This window comes from Amphibalanus amphitrite, unplaced genomic scaffold (genome assembly GCF_019059575.1).
Source record: "Amphibalanus amphitrite isolate SeventyFive unplaced genomic scaffold, NRLGWU_Aamphi_draft 000072F_arrow, whole genome shotgun sequence".
NCBI classification, from domain to species: Eukaryota; Metazoa; Arthropoda; class Thecostraca; order Balanomorpha; family Balanidae; genus Amphibalanus; species Amphibalanus amphitrite.
In genome coordinates this window covers 799,404-813,759 of record NW_024881568.1, presented here as the reverse complement: position 1 = coordinate 813,759, position 14,356 = coordinate 799,404, and the positions used below count along the sequence as shown (strand labels likewise).

The window sequence follows — 14,356 nt, the reverse complement described above, 5'->3', positions numbered from 1 at the left end:
GAGTACACGCGGCGGCGTCACGAGCGGGGACGCGGCGCGGCGTCTCCGGGCGTCACGAGCGGCTGCACGCCGTCACCGGCCCGTGACAGTGACGTGACGTGACGGTCCGGACCGGTGCGGCGCGTGCCGTCCGTGTCGCCAGCGGGGGTCAGTGGCAGTGACGCCGGCGCCGACCCGTCACGGCGGAGGGCACAGATCGGGGCGGCATATCGGACCAACCGAATGGGGCTCAGTTACGTGCATGAATAGCATGCCAATGGTTTAAAGGAGTGATTTGCTTCTCTACTGAAAATGCCTAACAGAGAGGAGAGCACGGTTCGATAGGAGATAGGTCATTAAATTTTCTATGACTGACAAGGTTCTTGTAAATCCCTCAATATGGAATTTCGCTGTTCATTTTACCTTTCCTTTGTTGTTGTTGTTGTTGTTTTTTTGCTCATTTTTTATGATGCATTTATTTTTGTCATTTAAACACTCAATGTCGCTACCAGAGACAATACGAGTGACCAGATTTAGGATATGACTATCTGTATTTAAGTATTCCAACCGTCTGTCGAAAGTTATCGTGAAGGTTTATCACACCAGCGTGACCGAAAAATTACGACAATAGGTATAGTATAAGTCACGCTGAGTTTCGCAGATTTACTGTGACAGAACTGCAGCCTGAAGTATACGCAACCACTAATGACGGGACCTGTTTATATTCCCTTGCTGTGTATTTATGTTCGCTGCCTTTTGTGGATGGTGACCATGGATGCACTCGTATATGTATAAAGGGCATATTTAGTAAAGTACCCTACCTTGCATCTTTTGTAATTCTCCGAAAATGTCGACGAATCTTGTGTTTAGAGTCTGTTTTATACTGCTCGCTGCTGGGGTGGAGAGCGCCTCGGCGGTCCTGTTTTCCAGCTCTGCCGCCAGGGCCCGGTGTGCTCTACTCAGGTGGCGCTAGTGTCTGCTAGACGGTCCACGAGGATTGGGGGCTGTCTGCCCGAAGCCGGGACAATGAGCATTTGTTTGGAAATTATAGAGGTAGCCACTTGCTTCAGCCTATATTATCTATCCTTGGGAATAGTGCCAATGGCAAACAAGTTCACAATAATCCATGAACACCTTACTACCTCCTCAAAGTCTTGTCAGCTCACTTGGTGAGCGGGACAAGTTTCTGTAAAAGTGCCCGAAGGAGGCCCGAGGTCGCGAGTCAGAAAAACCAACCGTTCTTTATCCTTGGATCTTGATCACACTCAGACTTTCCTGTAATTGGGAGGTCAGTCAGCCAACGATGCAAACGAGAAGCGAGCACAGAATTGCTGCAAATGTATTGTTCGTATTTTATCATAAGTAATAATCCCTAACAACTAATGATATTAAACAATAATTTATAAACTCATAATTACATATTCCAGGCTGCCAGACACCTAACCCAGGTTACCGGAGAAAGCAGCTCTCTAGATAAGGACACTCCGGATGCGGATATCAAAGGTGACGATCTTAGCTTAACGTTCTCGTTTTGCAGGTGAATTTTTGATATGTCCAACCGAGTTTGAAAATCATTAGTAACTGTTCTGTGCTTTCACACAGCTGTAACAATTTTCACTTTTTCATGCTCATCTCAGCACACTCCAACTCTCATGGCAGTGGTAGAAAAGTCGGTTTATCTGTACGATTTGTGGTAGAGGCCGCATGGAACAGCCTAAGTTATTTTTTATTATCATTATTTCAGTATACCCAACAACCACAAAGTAGTGGTAATTAGGTTGAGTAGTGGTGCAATCTTCATGCATACTCATTACACACCGCGGTAATCCAACAAACATTGATTTTATAATTCACTCTTTAGAGCGATCCACAGTGATACATCGCATATTGACTGAGAAACCAACTGCGCAAGCAGTTACTATTTCCACGATGGTTCTTCTCTGCCACGACAACACCCCCGCCCCGCTCCCGCTCCCGCTAGCCGCAGAGCTGTATTCATATCTCCGTCACTGCGTAACCGCATTACGGAACCCGCGTGTCGTCCGTCGAACGCTCATTGAGGAGCGGAGTCCGGTAACAAACTGAGTTAGGGGTGGCGAACAACAAAACACGGCAGAGGTTACACGGGGCGGGACCGGCGAGCATCCGCCAGCTGTCACTGCGTCTGCGTCGAACGGAGAGGGAGGTGCGGGAGGCTAACGGAGTATGGGAGAGAGAGAGAGAGAGAGAGAGAGAGAGAGAGAGAGAGAGAGAGAGAGAGAGAGAGAGAGAGAGAGAGAGAGAGGAGGAGGAGGAGGAGGAGGAGGAGGAGAGAGTTATACGGGCATATTTACCCATTGAAGAGGCAGCTTGCGAAATAGATATACCAACAACTAGAATAGTTAACCGGTTAAGACACTTTGATTGAAGTGTCGAAGAAGTATGAAACTATTATATGTAGTGCTTAATGTGAAGGATTATATGACAAAAACAAACGAAATAGACCGAAGTGCTCAACATAAAAGACGTACATAGGTGATTAGCACTGTCGCTAAGTCCTTTCCAGGACAGGGCATTTAAGAACAGGACAGCATTTAAAAGTATCATTTGTCAAAGTTGTCCAAACAGAGTCCATTTTATATGTTGTCCTCTCATTGCAACCTCAATCGAGGGTACGTACAGTCTCTCTTTTATAGTACCGAGCAACGGTGCGGCGGTACCAGCAAGTCCGTCCGAGAAAGGGCTGCTATGTTTTAGAGTCACCGAACCGCTTGACGTGAGGGATGGATAAGGATGTTGGTGAGGAAGGGGAGACCGTGGGCCGAACTGGATCTGTGGCAGTCGGTTTACCGGGTGCGTATATACTTTGAAGAGAGACTGTACATTTCAGATAAACTGGCACAATGCAATTAATTGAGTTCATCTCCTCTACCTACTATAGATACAGATACAGATACAGATACTTTATTCACAGCAAATCCATGGAACATGGCTTTTCATTGCAATACGTCAAATATGTAAATACACAAGGTTCAAGACACAGTGCTCAACTGAAACTAACTAGACATCGCAGACTGCTCCATAAAAATGTGCTTTTTGAGCTGGTGTCGAAAGTTGCGAGCGGTGACATCGAACGGTAAGCGGTCATACTCGCGCACAGTGTCGTAGCAGAGCCGCTGTCGACCAGCTTCAGTGCGAATTCTCGGCAACATGTGGTTGCCCGCAGCACGTGTCTGGTACGAGTGGTGCACGGTGCGACCGATAGTTTCTGCGAGAACTTCGGGCTTGCCCGTCGTAGCGAGCGTGTGCACCACACAGATCCGGTGGTACTTAACAAGGCTAGGTGCATTCAGCCACTGCAGGTCGCGGAGTACATCGCTAATATGGTGGTATTTACGACGACCGCTAATGACACGAGCACCAAAGTTTAAAAGTCTCTGCACGCGATGAAGCTGAGTGACTCCACACGTGCCGTACACTGATATGCAGTACCTGATGAGTGAGTTCACAAGCGCTTCTACTATCACTGACAGAGATACCTTTGGTATAACATGTTTGGCATGCATCAGACCGATAAGGACGCCGGTACATTTAGCAGTGATATGATCGACATGATCATTGAACTTCAAATGGTTGTCCATAATCACTCCTAAGTTTTTGACGACTCTAGAATCTGGAATCACAGTACCCATCGCATTTAGTGTGACAGACGGCAGTCCTCGGAGCATAGCAGGAGTTCCAAGCACGACAACTTGCGTCTTAGCTGCATTAAGCTTCATTGAGTTGGTACAGAACCATTGGTACAAACACTCAAGAGCCTGTTCCATTCGTTCTATCACCTGTGGCAAGTCGCGCTTTTTGCCGCTTACAAGGAGCTGGGTGTCGTCAGCGAACTGGACCATCGTGACATTGGCAGGTAGATACAGATACATTTCATTTGCAAACACCGTATACAATGTGCAGCTAAGTGATCCGCCCTGGTACACGCCGATCGTGTTCGGCTTCACACCGGATCGTACGTATCCACCGTCGCCGCTGGGCATCTGCACTTGCTGCGTGTGGCCGCTGAGGTAGTCCGCAAACCACTCCGTTTCCACCCCGTACAGCGCGAGTTTGTCCAACAGCCTGCGGTGCGGCACCACATCAAAGCATTTTGACAGGTCTAATAGCACCAGTATCGATACCTCTCCAGCATCCATCGCTTCCAGCACACGGTCTGATATAACACCGAGTGCCGTTTCGGTGCTGTGTCCGCGACGGTAGCCGTGCTGGGTGGCAGACAACAGCCGGTTCACCTCCATGTACTGAACCAGCTGGCGCTGTACGACTCGTTCGACAACTTTTGCCACTGCCGGTAGGATGGAAATCGGCCGGGTGTTTGCTGGCTCAGATGGTCCCTGTCCTTTGGGAATCGGTGTTACCATTGCGTGTTTCCACGGGCTGGGCACGCTGTTGGTGGTGAGGCTGGAGTTCAGGATATCCAGGAGGACGTGACCCATGCCCCAGTAGAACTTTTGGAACATGCTGACACTAACCCCGTCAATACCAGTTGAATTGGACGGCTTCAATAGCGGAACGGTGTGAACAACACGACATGACGTTCATCCGCTATGTTCATCGTCTCGTCACTGATTCATCTCTGCTGATAAGTGTTCACTAGCTGTCCCACCCCAACTACTTTGGATGAATACCGAAGGTGTATAAATGATGTGCTCTTGGCCCGAATTGTCGTGACATTGAGATGAGAAATTACACTACAGTCCTGTACTCGCTAAGAAGCATCTGTTTCTTTATGCTCACGATAAATTGAACGTCAAAGCTGTATGGTCTGTTCACGTGGCTGCTCCAACCTTGTCTAAGTTCCTCTAACCTCCTCTCGTTGAAAAAAGCGCTGCTGCTTCTCCAAACTCTTCTAAGCTCAGCTCGATCCCTCATCTCACTACCACTTTTCTACCACCCTCATCCCAAGCGAAAGTTGGATTTCCTGAGGCTCAAGGAGATAGGTAGGCACATTAGCGCACATAAATTGAAATACAAGCGTGAATTAATTAATAAAATTGCAATTTAAGGTACGATCCCCCCTCGCGTTTGGCCCCTGATCGAGCTAGAGCTTCGCGGAAAAAACGAGCGTGTTGCCCGTCACGAGAGGAAGCCGATGATACCCAATTTTAAGGTCCTAGGTCATCGGGTGACCTTCCAGGTCAGGTCAATGACCCGAAAACCGGGAAAATCGGGACCTGTTAGAAAATCGTAAAGTGTGGCTGCTATGTGGTTTTCCGGGGTGCTGATCACGAATATCGTGTTAGTTTTGATCAGAGATGATGTCTTTAAGCATTTAGACCAGGTCGGGTCAGGTCAGGTCAGGTCAACCAGTAAGGGTTGTGACGGGTATTCGTAATACGTGTCAACCGCCTCGGACAGCTTCGTAACATGTTACGAAGGCATCAAAACCACTTCGTAAATGTTCAAATGGTTGCTAAATTCGAATTCAGCTCCAAAAACTAGCCGAGAAACAAGTAAAACTCGAAAAAGTGAACCGAGGTCACCCGAGGTCACCAAAGGTCAGTGAACTGACCTGACCTTCAGGTGACCTTGACACCCACCCTAATGCATGGGAGCAACATCAAATCACATGTTTGAACGTTTGAAACCACGAAAAGCTTGCAAACGCGCGGCTAATGCGAGCCGACATGCGCCGAACCGCGATTTCGGCCAAACATGGTCACAGAAAAGAGGTCACAGGTCAAAGGTCATTGGGGTCAGGGTCATGAAATTTTCAGGGTAGGTGTAAAATTGATCAATGCGAGGGTACTGAAAGTTTCGTCGCGATCGGCCGCTTTTTACGCGAGTTATTCGCGAAAAACCTTAGGGGGGGTTGCATCAACCCCCCCCCCCTGTGCCGGCGAGGGTTAAAAAGATATTTCCCCTATTTTGTCATTACTCCCCCTTCCTCCGGGAGGCTTGCTGAATATGCTGAGCCAAGTTCGCCGTCCCGCCGCCCGTTCATCCGACACGTCCTTTCGTTCTGGTCCGCACAGAGGTAGGTATGGCGGGGACACCGGTCTGCTCAGACAGCTCAACCGTGACGTCGGCCCGAGCACGGCCAATCAGCGGGCGGTGGGCGGAGCCTGGCGCCGCACCCGTCGGCGTCGGCGGCGGTGGAAGGCGGCGGTCATCGGGCTCGACGGAGCCGACATCAGCGCGCCGTGCCGACGTCATGGGAAGCAGTGACGTCACCGTCACTTACGTCATCCAGGTGAGATCAGGCGGCTGGGTGCGCGGTACTGATCGAGCATGCCGTTTTATTGAGCAACTGCTCAATGTTGGATGTTTTCGAGCGACAATCGTCCATTTTCGAATTAAAAGTAGTTCCAACCATGCATACACGTGTGTTTCAAACATGGTACCGAACACACCGCGTTTTCTTGTTATTCCTACCTTGATAATTGATGGTGCAGTCCAGAAGCAAGTCCTTAATTTAGGCTCTAATTAGTGAATGACTGTATAGGTATAATTGAACCCCATAGGCTCCTTGTATTTTGAATATGCTTAGGTATACATTAACTACCAGTTAAAGCATCCAGGCAGCTTTTCTTCAAGCATGCTGTTGCGAAACATCTCCTTTCAGTTTCATTTCAATCGTTACAGCCTTTTATCCGGACAAAAATTTCAAAAAAGTGGTATTATACGCAGCTTATAATTTACAATTTTCTTTTCTAAATGCACCAATCACATGTCTTCGCCCTCACTGACGACAAAACGTCAGTCGTCACTGGTCAGTGGTCAGGTAACTTGTTATGGTTTGTTGTTAATGCGCGTGTCTAGTAAAACAAAGTAACCTGAAAAAGAATTGCATACGAAAAATGATTTATCCTCGCCCTTTCTTATTGCCCTACGGCAAGCTTTTGAGCAGGTGAGGTAGAATTGTTAAGCGCACTTTTGACATGACAAATGTGTTTTCTTCAAAATATGATTCAAAATTTCAAAAAAAGCTAATGTGTAGGTAGGTATTGGTATTCTGTCTACATAGGTACTGGCGCAGTTAGGACAGCTCCTCTTTCTGGGCGTCCAAAATGGGTAAAGGTTTTAACGTTCCTTTTTGGTTAGAAAGGCGAACCTGACTAAATAACTTTTATTGAATAACTTTTCATTTCATATCAATAACGCTTGTTGTCCAAGCTGAAGCAACTTCTGGAATAAGAAGTTGTCCACTCTTCCCATTCCGCTTTGCCCCACTTTTACCATCCGAGACAAAAAAAAATCCAGTTCTGTTATTTTAGTGGGGCAAAAGTACTATAACCATTCAATGCAGGAATAAGAACACTTGAATAAACTCCCAGACAAAAAAAAAGTTGAAAAGCGTAAGAATATTGGGATGATAAGAATGACTTGGGAAAACATGTCATTCTGTCTGTCAAGGAAAACTAGGGACGGTCGGAAACCCCGGTCTGGCTCATTTGAACAACCGTGAAGAAAAGTGATAATAATGGTGATAATAATGGTTTTCCTGCTCCTCTAATCAATTTCGAAGTGAGGAAATTCCTCAACAAACAATACGATCGGGTACCAGCATCTTTTGATGTGCCCAAGCTCTGCAAATACGTGACTTTCCCGTACCTTGGAGAACAGTCTCAAGCTGAAGAAAAGTGTAATTGGCAATCAACCATAAATTGGAGCTGAAGCCAGTTGTGGTGGGCTCAAACGGGTGTCCGCTTTGCCCCGGGTGGCCGCTAAGCCCCGGGTGAAAGGTTTGCCCCACTTTCCCCACTTTAATTCATTCATTTTTACTTCATACACATTCGCCCTTCTTTCAAACACACTCCTATCCATAGCCGTGCGTGCGACCACACCCCATCTTGTTTCCACCAGCTCCGCCTCCCCTCCCCTCCTCCCCCCGCGCCGTCCGTCGGTGTCGGCGACCCATCAGTGGCGCGGCGGGGGCTACCCGGCCGACGCGGCGGCCTCCACTCATCAGCGGACACCTTTGAGATAGCATCACCGCCACACGGCCCCGCCCGCGCCGGCCGCGAACCGTGACAAAAGGCAGCCCTCTTTGGACTGAGCCGCCGGGACCGTGTGACTTCGCTGCGAAACATGACGTTTTACCCGAATTCGCCTTCTCTATGTTAATGCCGGGCTAGTGTGGCTCGGTCGACTTACAGCGTATTGAAGCGCAGCTTATTTAACGTTTTAGCGCGGCAACTTGTCATAGTGCTTACTTATTTTTAGCATGATTTTTAGCAATTATAAAGCATTTCAAGCTATTCTCTCTGCACGAAGCCATCTCAACCAGTGGCGCAGCCAGGGGGGGGGGGGGGTCAGAGGGTCAGCTGACCCCCCCGAAATTTCTGTCAGGGGCCCGCTCGAGAGAGAGAGAGTGAGAGAGAGAGAGAGAGAGAGAGAGAGAGAGAGAGAGAGAGAGAGAGAGAGAGAGAGGAGAGAGAGAGGTCCTAATCTAATCGGACGAGCCCGCTTCGAGAAATGCCCACTGCGACACCTCGGGTGAGGGGTCGGCCTGGGGCCCCAGGTGGACAGGGCCCGGGCCCCCAGGAGAACGAGCCCGGCCCCCTGGGTGGATGGGACCCGGGCCCCCTGTAGATGGGTCCGGGCCCCCGGGTGGATAGGGCCCGGGCCCCCCGGCGGATGGGGCCCCGGTGGATGGATCCGAGCCACCGGGAGAACGGGCCCCGGGTGGACGGGGCCCGGACCCCCGGGTCCCGCGAGAACGGGTCCAGGCCCCTCGGGTGGATGGGGCCCGAGGCTCCGGGAGAACGGGCCCGGGCCCCCTGGGTGGAGGGGGCCCGGGCCCCCGGCTGGATGGGGCCCGGGCCCCCGGGAGAACGGCCCTGAGCCCCGGGTGGACGGGGCCGGACCCCCGGTTGGATGGGGCCCGGGCCCCGGGAGAACGGGCCCGGGCCCCCTGGGTGGATAGGGCACGGGCCCCTGGGTGGATAGGGCACAGGCCCCCGGGTGGATGGGGCCCGGGCCCCGGGAGAACGGGCCCGGGCCCCTTAGGTGGATGGGGCACGGCCCCCGGGTAGATGGGGCCAGGGCCCCCCGATGGATGGGACCCGGGCCCCCTGTAGATGGGTCCGGGCCCCCGGGTGGATAGGGCCCGGGCCCCCCGGCGGATGGGGCCCCGGTGGATGGATCCGAGCCACCGGGAGAACGGGCCCCGGGTGGACGGGGCCCGGACCCCCGGGTCCCGCGAGAACGGGTCCAGGCCCCTCGGGTGGATGGGGCCCGAGGCTCCGGGAGAACGGGCCCGGGCCCCCTGGGTGGAGGGGGCCCGGGCCCCCGGCTGGATGGGGCCCGGGCCCCTGGGAGAACGGCCCTGAGCCCCGGGTGGACGGGGCCGGACCCCCGGTTGGATGGGGCCCGGGCCCCGGGAGAACGGGCCCGGGCCCCCTGGGTGGATAGGGCACGGGCCCCTGGGTGGATAGGGCACAGGCCCCCGGGTGGATGGGGCCCGGGCCCCGGGAGAACGGGCCCGGGCCCCTTAGGTGGATGGGGCACGGCCCCCCGGGTAGATGGGGCCAGGGCCCCCCGATGGATGGGTCCGGGCCCCCGGGAGTACGGACCCCGGGCCCCGGGTGGACGGGGCCCGGGCCCCCGGCTGGATGGGGCCCGGGCCCCCTGGTGGGCGGGCCCCGGAGCCCCGGGTGGACGAGGCCCGGAGCCCAGGTGAACGTGGCCCGGGCCCCCGTATGGATAGGGCTTGGTCCCCCATGTGGATAGGGCCCGAGCCCCCGGGTGAATGGGGCCCGCTAGGGTGACCCGCTTGCTTCGCAACGCGAATAAGGGGTATTTTCGATCGGTGGGCGTTTGGTTGGTCTTGTGTCTGTGGGTTATGTATCCATTACGGTCGATTGCCTTTTGACGGCTAAGCATTTTGGTTTTGGGAAAAAATATCCATCGCATCGAGGTGCTCGTGTCTGATAATAACCATGCGTTCTACTATAGAACATGCCAAGTGTATTTCATGACATAGGTTGGCGTAGGTTATTGAAGAGTGAAAGCCATCGATGAATTACTATGTAGAGGTTTGAAACATTTATATTCTTAAGAATATTGTTGCTCGTCATGCAAAAGCGATGATTGGACCTTGGTCACAATTGAATGTTCTTCCAAGCTATGCCCATTTCAATTGTCAAACATACCAGGTTATGTAGCAAAACCCCTGTAATTAAGTAAGTCATAAGCAAATGCTATTTTCTCCAGCAATTTGTTCCACCTTGTTTTTGATCAATTAGCTTTTCACAATTTTCCCATGAGAGGCGGTAGGTACATTTCTCTTGCCAACAAGCGTTGTTTGAACCCGCTCCGTCTGACAGTCACCCAAAAATAGCATTAAGTCCAAAATCCGTCCAAAACGTCAATTTTTCAAGCATAAGTGCCCTCACGGGTGCACGTGGCGCGTGCCATCCCTGCACCACACACCATTCGATAGCCCGTTCGATTCTCATGCACGATACTGTGTTCCTCGTGCCGATCGGACCCACGGTTACCGAGATACTGCACGAGGACCGGACCCGTGTCGGGCAAGTTGAGCCATTGTCGCCCATTTTTGCAAGCCGATTTATGCATGTAAAGTCTATGACGCGAATTTGCACTTTTTGAGCACGCGCCATGTGCTCACCACCGGCCCGATCGAGCTGTGACTCTTCACAGGCACGTTACCCATCCTTGTTCTATACATATTGTAAGTTGCGCGAATTTCAGCGCACTATGGAAGTTACGTCGCGATCAGCCGCTTTTTTACGCGAGTTCTTCGCGAAAAAAACCTTAGGGGGTTGCATCAACCCCTCCCCCCTGTGCCGGCGAGGGTTAAAACTTCTTACGAGCGAATTCACGTAATGAAGAAGAATAAAAGCACAATCTACTACAGCAGCCAGTAGATGACTTAGGACAGGCACATGGGACTACTTTTAAATCTTGTGCGACAGAAGCAGGCAACAGTTCCGATTGCATATAATATGCTATGCATATTGCGGAATTGGGGCTCATATCGGACTCGAAAGATACGAAGTCATACGTCATAGTAACATATTTCTGTCGTGGTCAATTTGCGTAAAAAGTGAAGACCGGGTGATTACCGAGCTACTGTTCTATGCAAATTTTCTGATTCAAACTCGCTCAGGGTTATCGTGCAGGTAAAGGGGGCCCGCCCAGCAGAATGCGTATGAAATATGGAGAGATTCTGAAAAATGGGTGGGGGCCCGCACACTAGGGGGCCCGCTTTGGAAGCGATGACCCCCCCGAAACGAAATCCTGGCTGCGCCACTGATCTCAACAATATCAACGCGCGTTGCATTCCTCTCTCTTTTTTCATGCCTCATTTACAACTGTTGAGATGGCGTTTATAACCAGACGCTCGCAAATGTGTGGGCCTCAAGTTATGTGCAGTTCCTTTCTGCGGTCAGTTTTCACGTCAACCAGATTTACAGTGACATTGTGCACTCCGCCAGTCGTTTGATGTGTACTCCAGTGAATTTAGAAGGTCGTATGCTCCGATGGCACCGTGAACTTTAACCCTAGAACGCCTAGGGGGGGGGGGGGGGGGTGTATCAACCCCCCTGAGGTTTTTTCGAAGTGCACGCTAAACGGCTTGTTGTAGCGGGATGAAATTTTCAATACCCTCTGGGGCAACCTTTGCGCATCTTTTGCCGAAAAAAAATTGATCGGGTCATGTCAGGTCACGGAGTTATGACGTCATAAGAGGTACAGCCTCCGGCCGACAGTTACCAAACGTGTGCGCCGAATCCCTAGGTTTTCTGCCGGTGATACCCACATTGTTTGATGGATCATGATGAAACTTCCCATGCATGTTGGGGCAAGCATTGGCTATCGTGTGGTGCAAGAAAATTGACCGGGTCAGGTCAGACCGCTATGACGTCACAAGAGGAACAGCGTCCGGTACTATTTTTGAAAAGCGCCCGAACCACTATTTTGCTAATTCTTGTCACCTCAATGGGAATATGCAGCAGTATTAGCTTCTATAGGGAGCAAATGGACCTCCCAAATCCAAAAATACAATCAGATTTCAAAAATTTAAATTTTGATTTTTCGAATTTCTGCCGCCGACTGTGACCTTGCCGACTTCCGGCGCTCCCAACCAGTGGCGGCGGAATAGGGGGTGCAGGGGGTGCAGCTGCACCCCCATCGAAAAACATGGGGGTGCAAACATATCTTTTTGCACCCCCAAAATCCGTACAAGGGGCCCGTCACACCATCCAATACATTTTCTCCTGAAAACCAGTAATCGGGAAACGAACACTGATGTGGAATCATCCGGGATGTCCAATTATGGTCAGGAGCGCCCCATGCTAGTCTTTGGGGCCCCCACACCGGCCAGAAGTGTCCCGAGCCGCGTTTGGTGCTCCATGCGGCATCTGAGGGCCCCCACGACGGCCTCAGAGGGCCCTTTTATGACTATCTCTGAGGGCTCCCACGACGACCTCTGTCCCCTGGGGCCCTACAACGGCCACTAAGGGCCCACATGACGACCGCTGAGGGTGCCACAGAGACTCCAGGGCCCCAAGGAGACTCCAGGAACCACGCTGGCCTCTGAGGGTCCCTATGACGGCCTCTGAGGGCCCTTACGATGATCTCTGAGGGCTCTCACGACCTCTGTCCCCTGGGGCCCTATAACGACCACCAAGGGCCCTCATGATGACCGCTGAGGGTCCCACAGGACTCAAGGGGCCCGCTGGCCTCTGAGGGCCTCTACGACGGTCTCTGAAGGCCCTCGTGACGGCCCTAGACTCAACTCAAGTCTGAGGGCCCATTTGGCTTCAGACAGCCCAGCGATGGCCTCTGAGGGCCCCAACACAACCAGGCTGCAGGGGCTATGCTGGCATCTGAGGGCTCTAACGATGGCCTCTAGCGGTCTTACCAAGGCCTCTGAGAGCCCTACAAAGATATCTAAGGGCCCATGAGGACCCTCACTATGGCCAAGGACCCTCATGACGACCTCTGATGATCCTCTCAAAGGCTTCTAAGGGCCCTCCCAACAACTTCTGAGGACTCCAGGACGGTCCCTGAGGGGCTGAGGGCCCTGACGACGACCTCTCTGGACCCTCACGATGGTCTCTAAGACCCAACGCAAGCTCCAAAGGCCCACGCTGGCGTCTGAGGGCCCCACGACGGCCTCTGAGGGCCTCGACGCAGGCAGGCTCCAGGGGCCATGCTGACCTCTGAGGGCCCTCTTGACGGCTTCTAGGGCCTAACGAAGGCTTCAAGGGCCAACGCTGGCCTCTGAAGAACCCTACGACGGCCTCGGAGGTTCTCAACTTAACTATGCTGACCTCTGAGGGTCTGCTAAGACACATGCTGGCCTTTGAGGGCCCCGCAGAGTTCAGATTCAGAGGACCCAACGACCTTTGTGGACCTTACGAAATACGAAGATTTCGAGAGCTCACGCAGGCTCCTGGAGTTCCATGCACTGATTCTCAGGCCCCATGTCGACTTGTTGAGGCACACGTTATCTGCTCTTGGTGCCCCGTCGCCGGCCTCTGAGAGTCTCAAATGTCGGAACTTATGGGGCCATAGGCCCTACACTGGCTTTTATGGCCCCTACATCGACTCTTGGGACTCATGAACCATGAAATGTGGGTCTAAGCGGCTTCTAAGAATCCCCATGCTGGTTCTAGTAACCGCCAGCCGAATATTTGGGCTCACACGCGAGCTCCTGGGACCCCGTGCATATCCCAGGGGTCTACCTGCCTCTAAGACCCCACACATACCTTTGGGGCTCAAACGCTTGCCCCTGAAGGCCCCACTGAGACCTCTTTCCTCTATTCAGTACTCCATACCGGCTCTTTAGGCTAAACATCGGCTCCTGTATTTATTTATTTATTTATTTATTTATTTATTTATTTATTTATTTATTTATTTATTTATTTATTTATTTGACAGCATCGGCACTCGTCCACAAGGGCCTGTGGCCTCCATCCCGGCTTTGGAGGGCTTCCATACAGGCTTTTTGGGGTCAGATGCCGGTTTCTGAGAGCCCTCAAAAGACTTTCGAGCCTATACTGCCTTCTGAAACCTTTCAGCAACTTTCAAGGGACCGACCCTGATCGGAGGGCTCATTCAGTCTGGGGAGTCATGTAGGTCTCTGGAGGAGTCTCTATGTGGTCGGTTTCCAAGGGGCTTCTAAACACGGTCTTCTTGGAACGGTCTCGTAGGGCCCTCAATGGTCCACTGCCACTGCGGATCTAGAAAAGTGGTTTGAGACGCTGCGGGTGGTGGCTAGACTAAAAGATTAGCCGATAAAACACTAGCTGCATTTGATTCTTTATGCTTTCATTATTTGAGATAGGTAGGTACACTGCAATTTCAAACCTTTTACAGAATCTGTGTGTAAGGGGGTAGTTTTCTGAAATCTTCGTTTTTC

At 51.9% G+C, this 14,356-nt stretch overlaps 1 protein-coding gene across 1 annotated transcript in view; it reads left to right on the top strand.

Moving 5' to 3' along the window:
* Nucleotides 1-6,149: 6,149 nt before the first annotated feature.
* LOC122379159 (LIM/homeobox protein Awh-like) overlaps nt 6,150-14,356 on the top strand; it is a 53,232-nt gene continuing 45,025 nt past the window's right edge. The window contains exon 1 of the mRNA XM_043361115.1: nt 6,150-6,214. Within this exon, the coding sequence (XP_043217050.1) occupies nt 6,176-6,214 (39 nt within the window). The 5' untranslated portion in view covers nt 6,150-6,175. The remainder of the gene's footprint in view (nt 6,215-14,356) is intronic.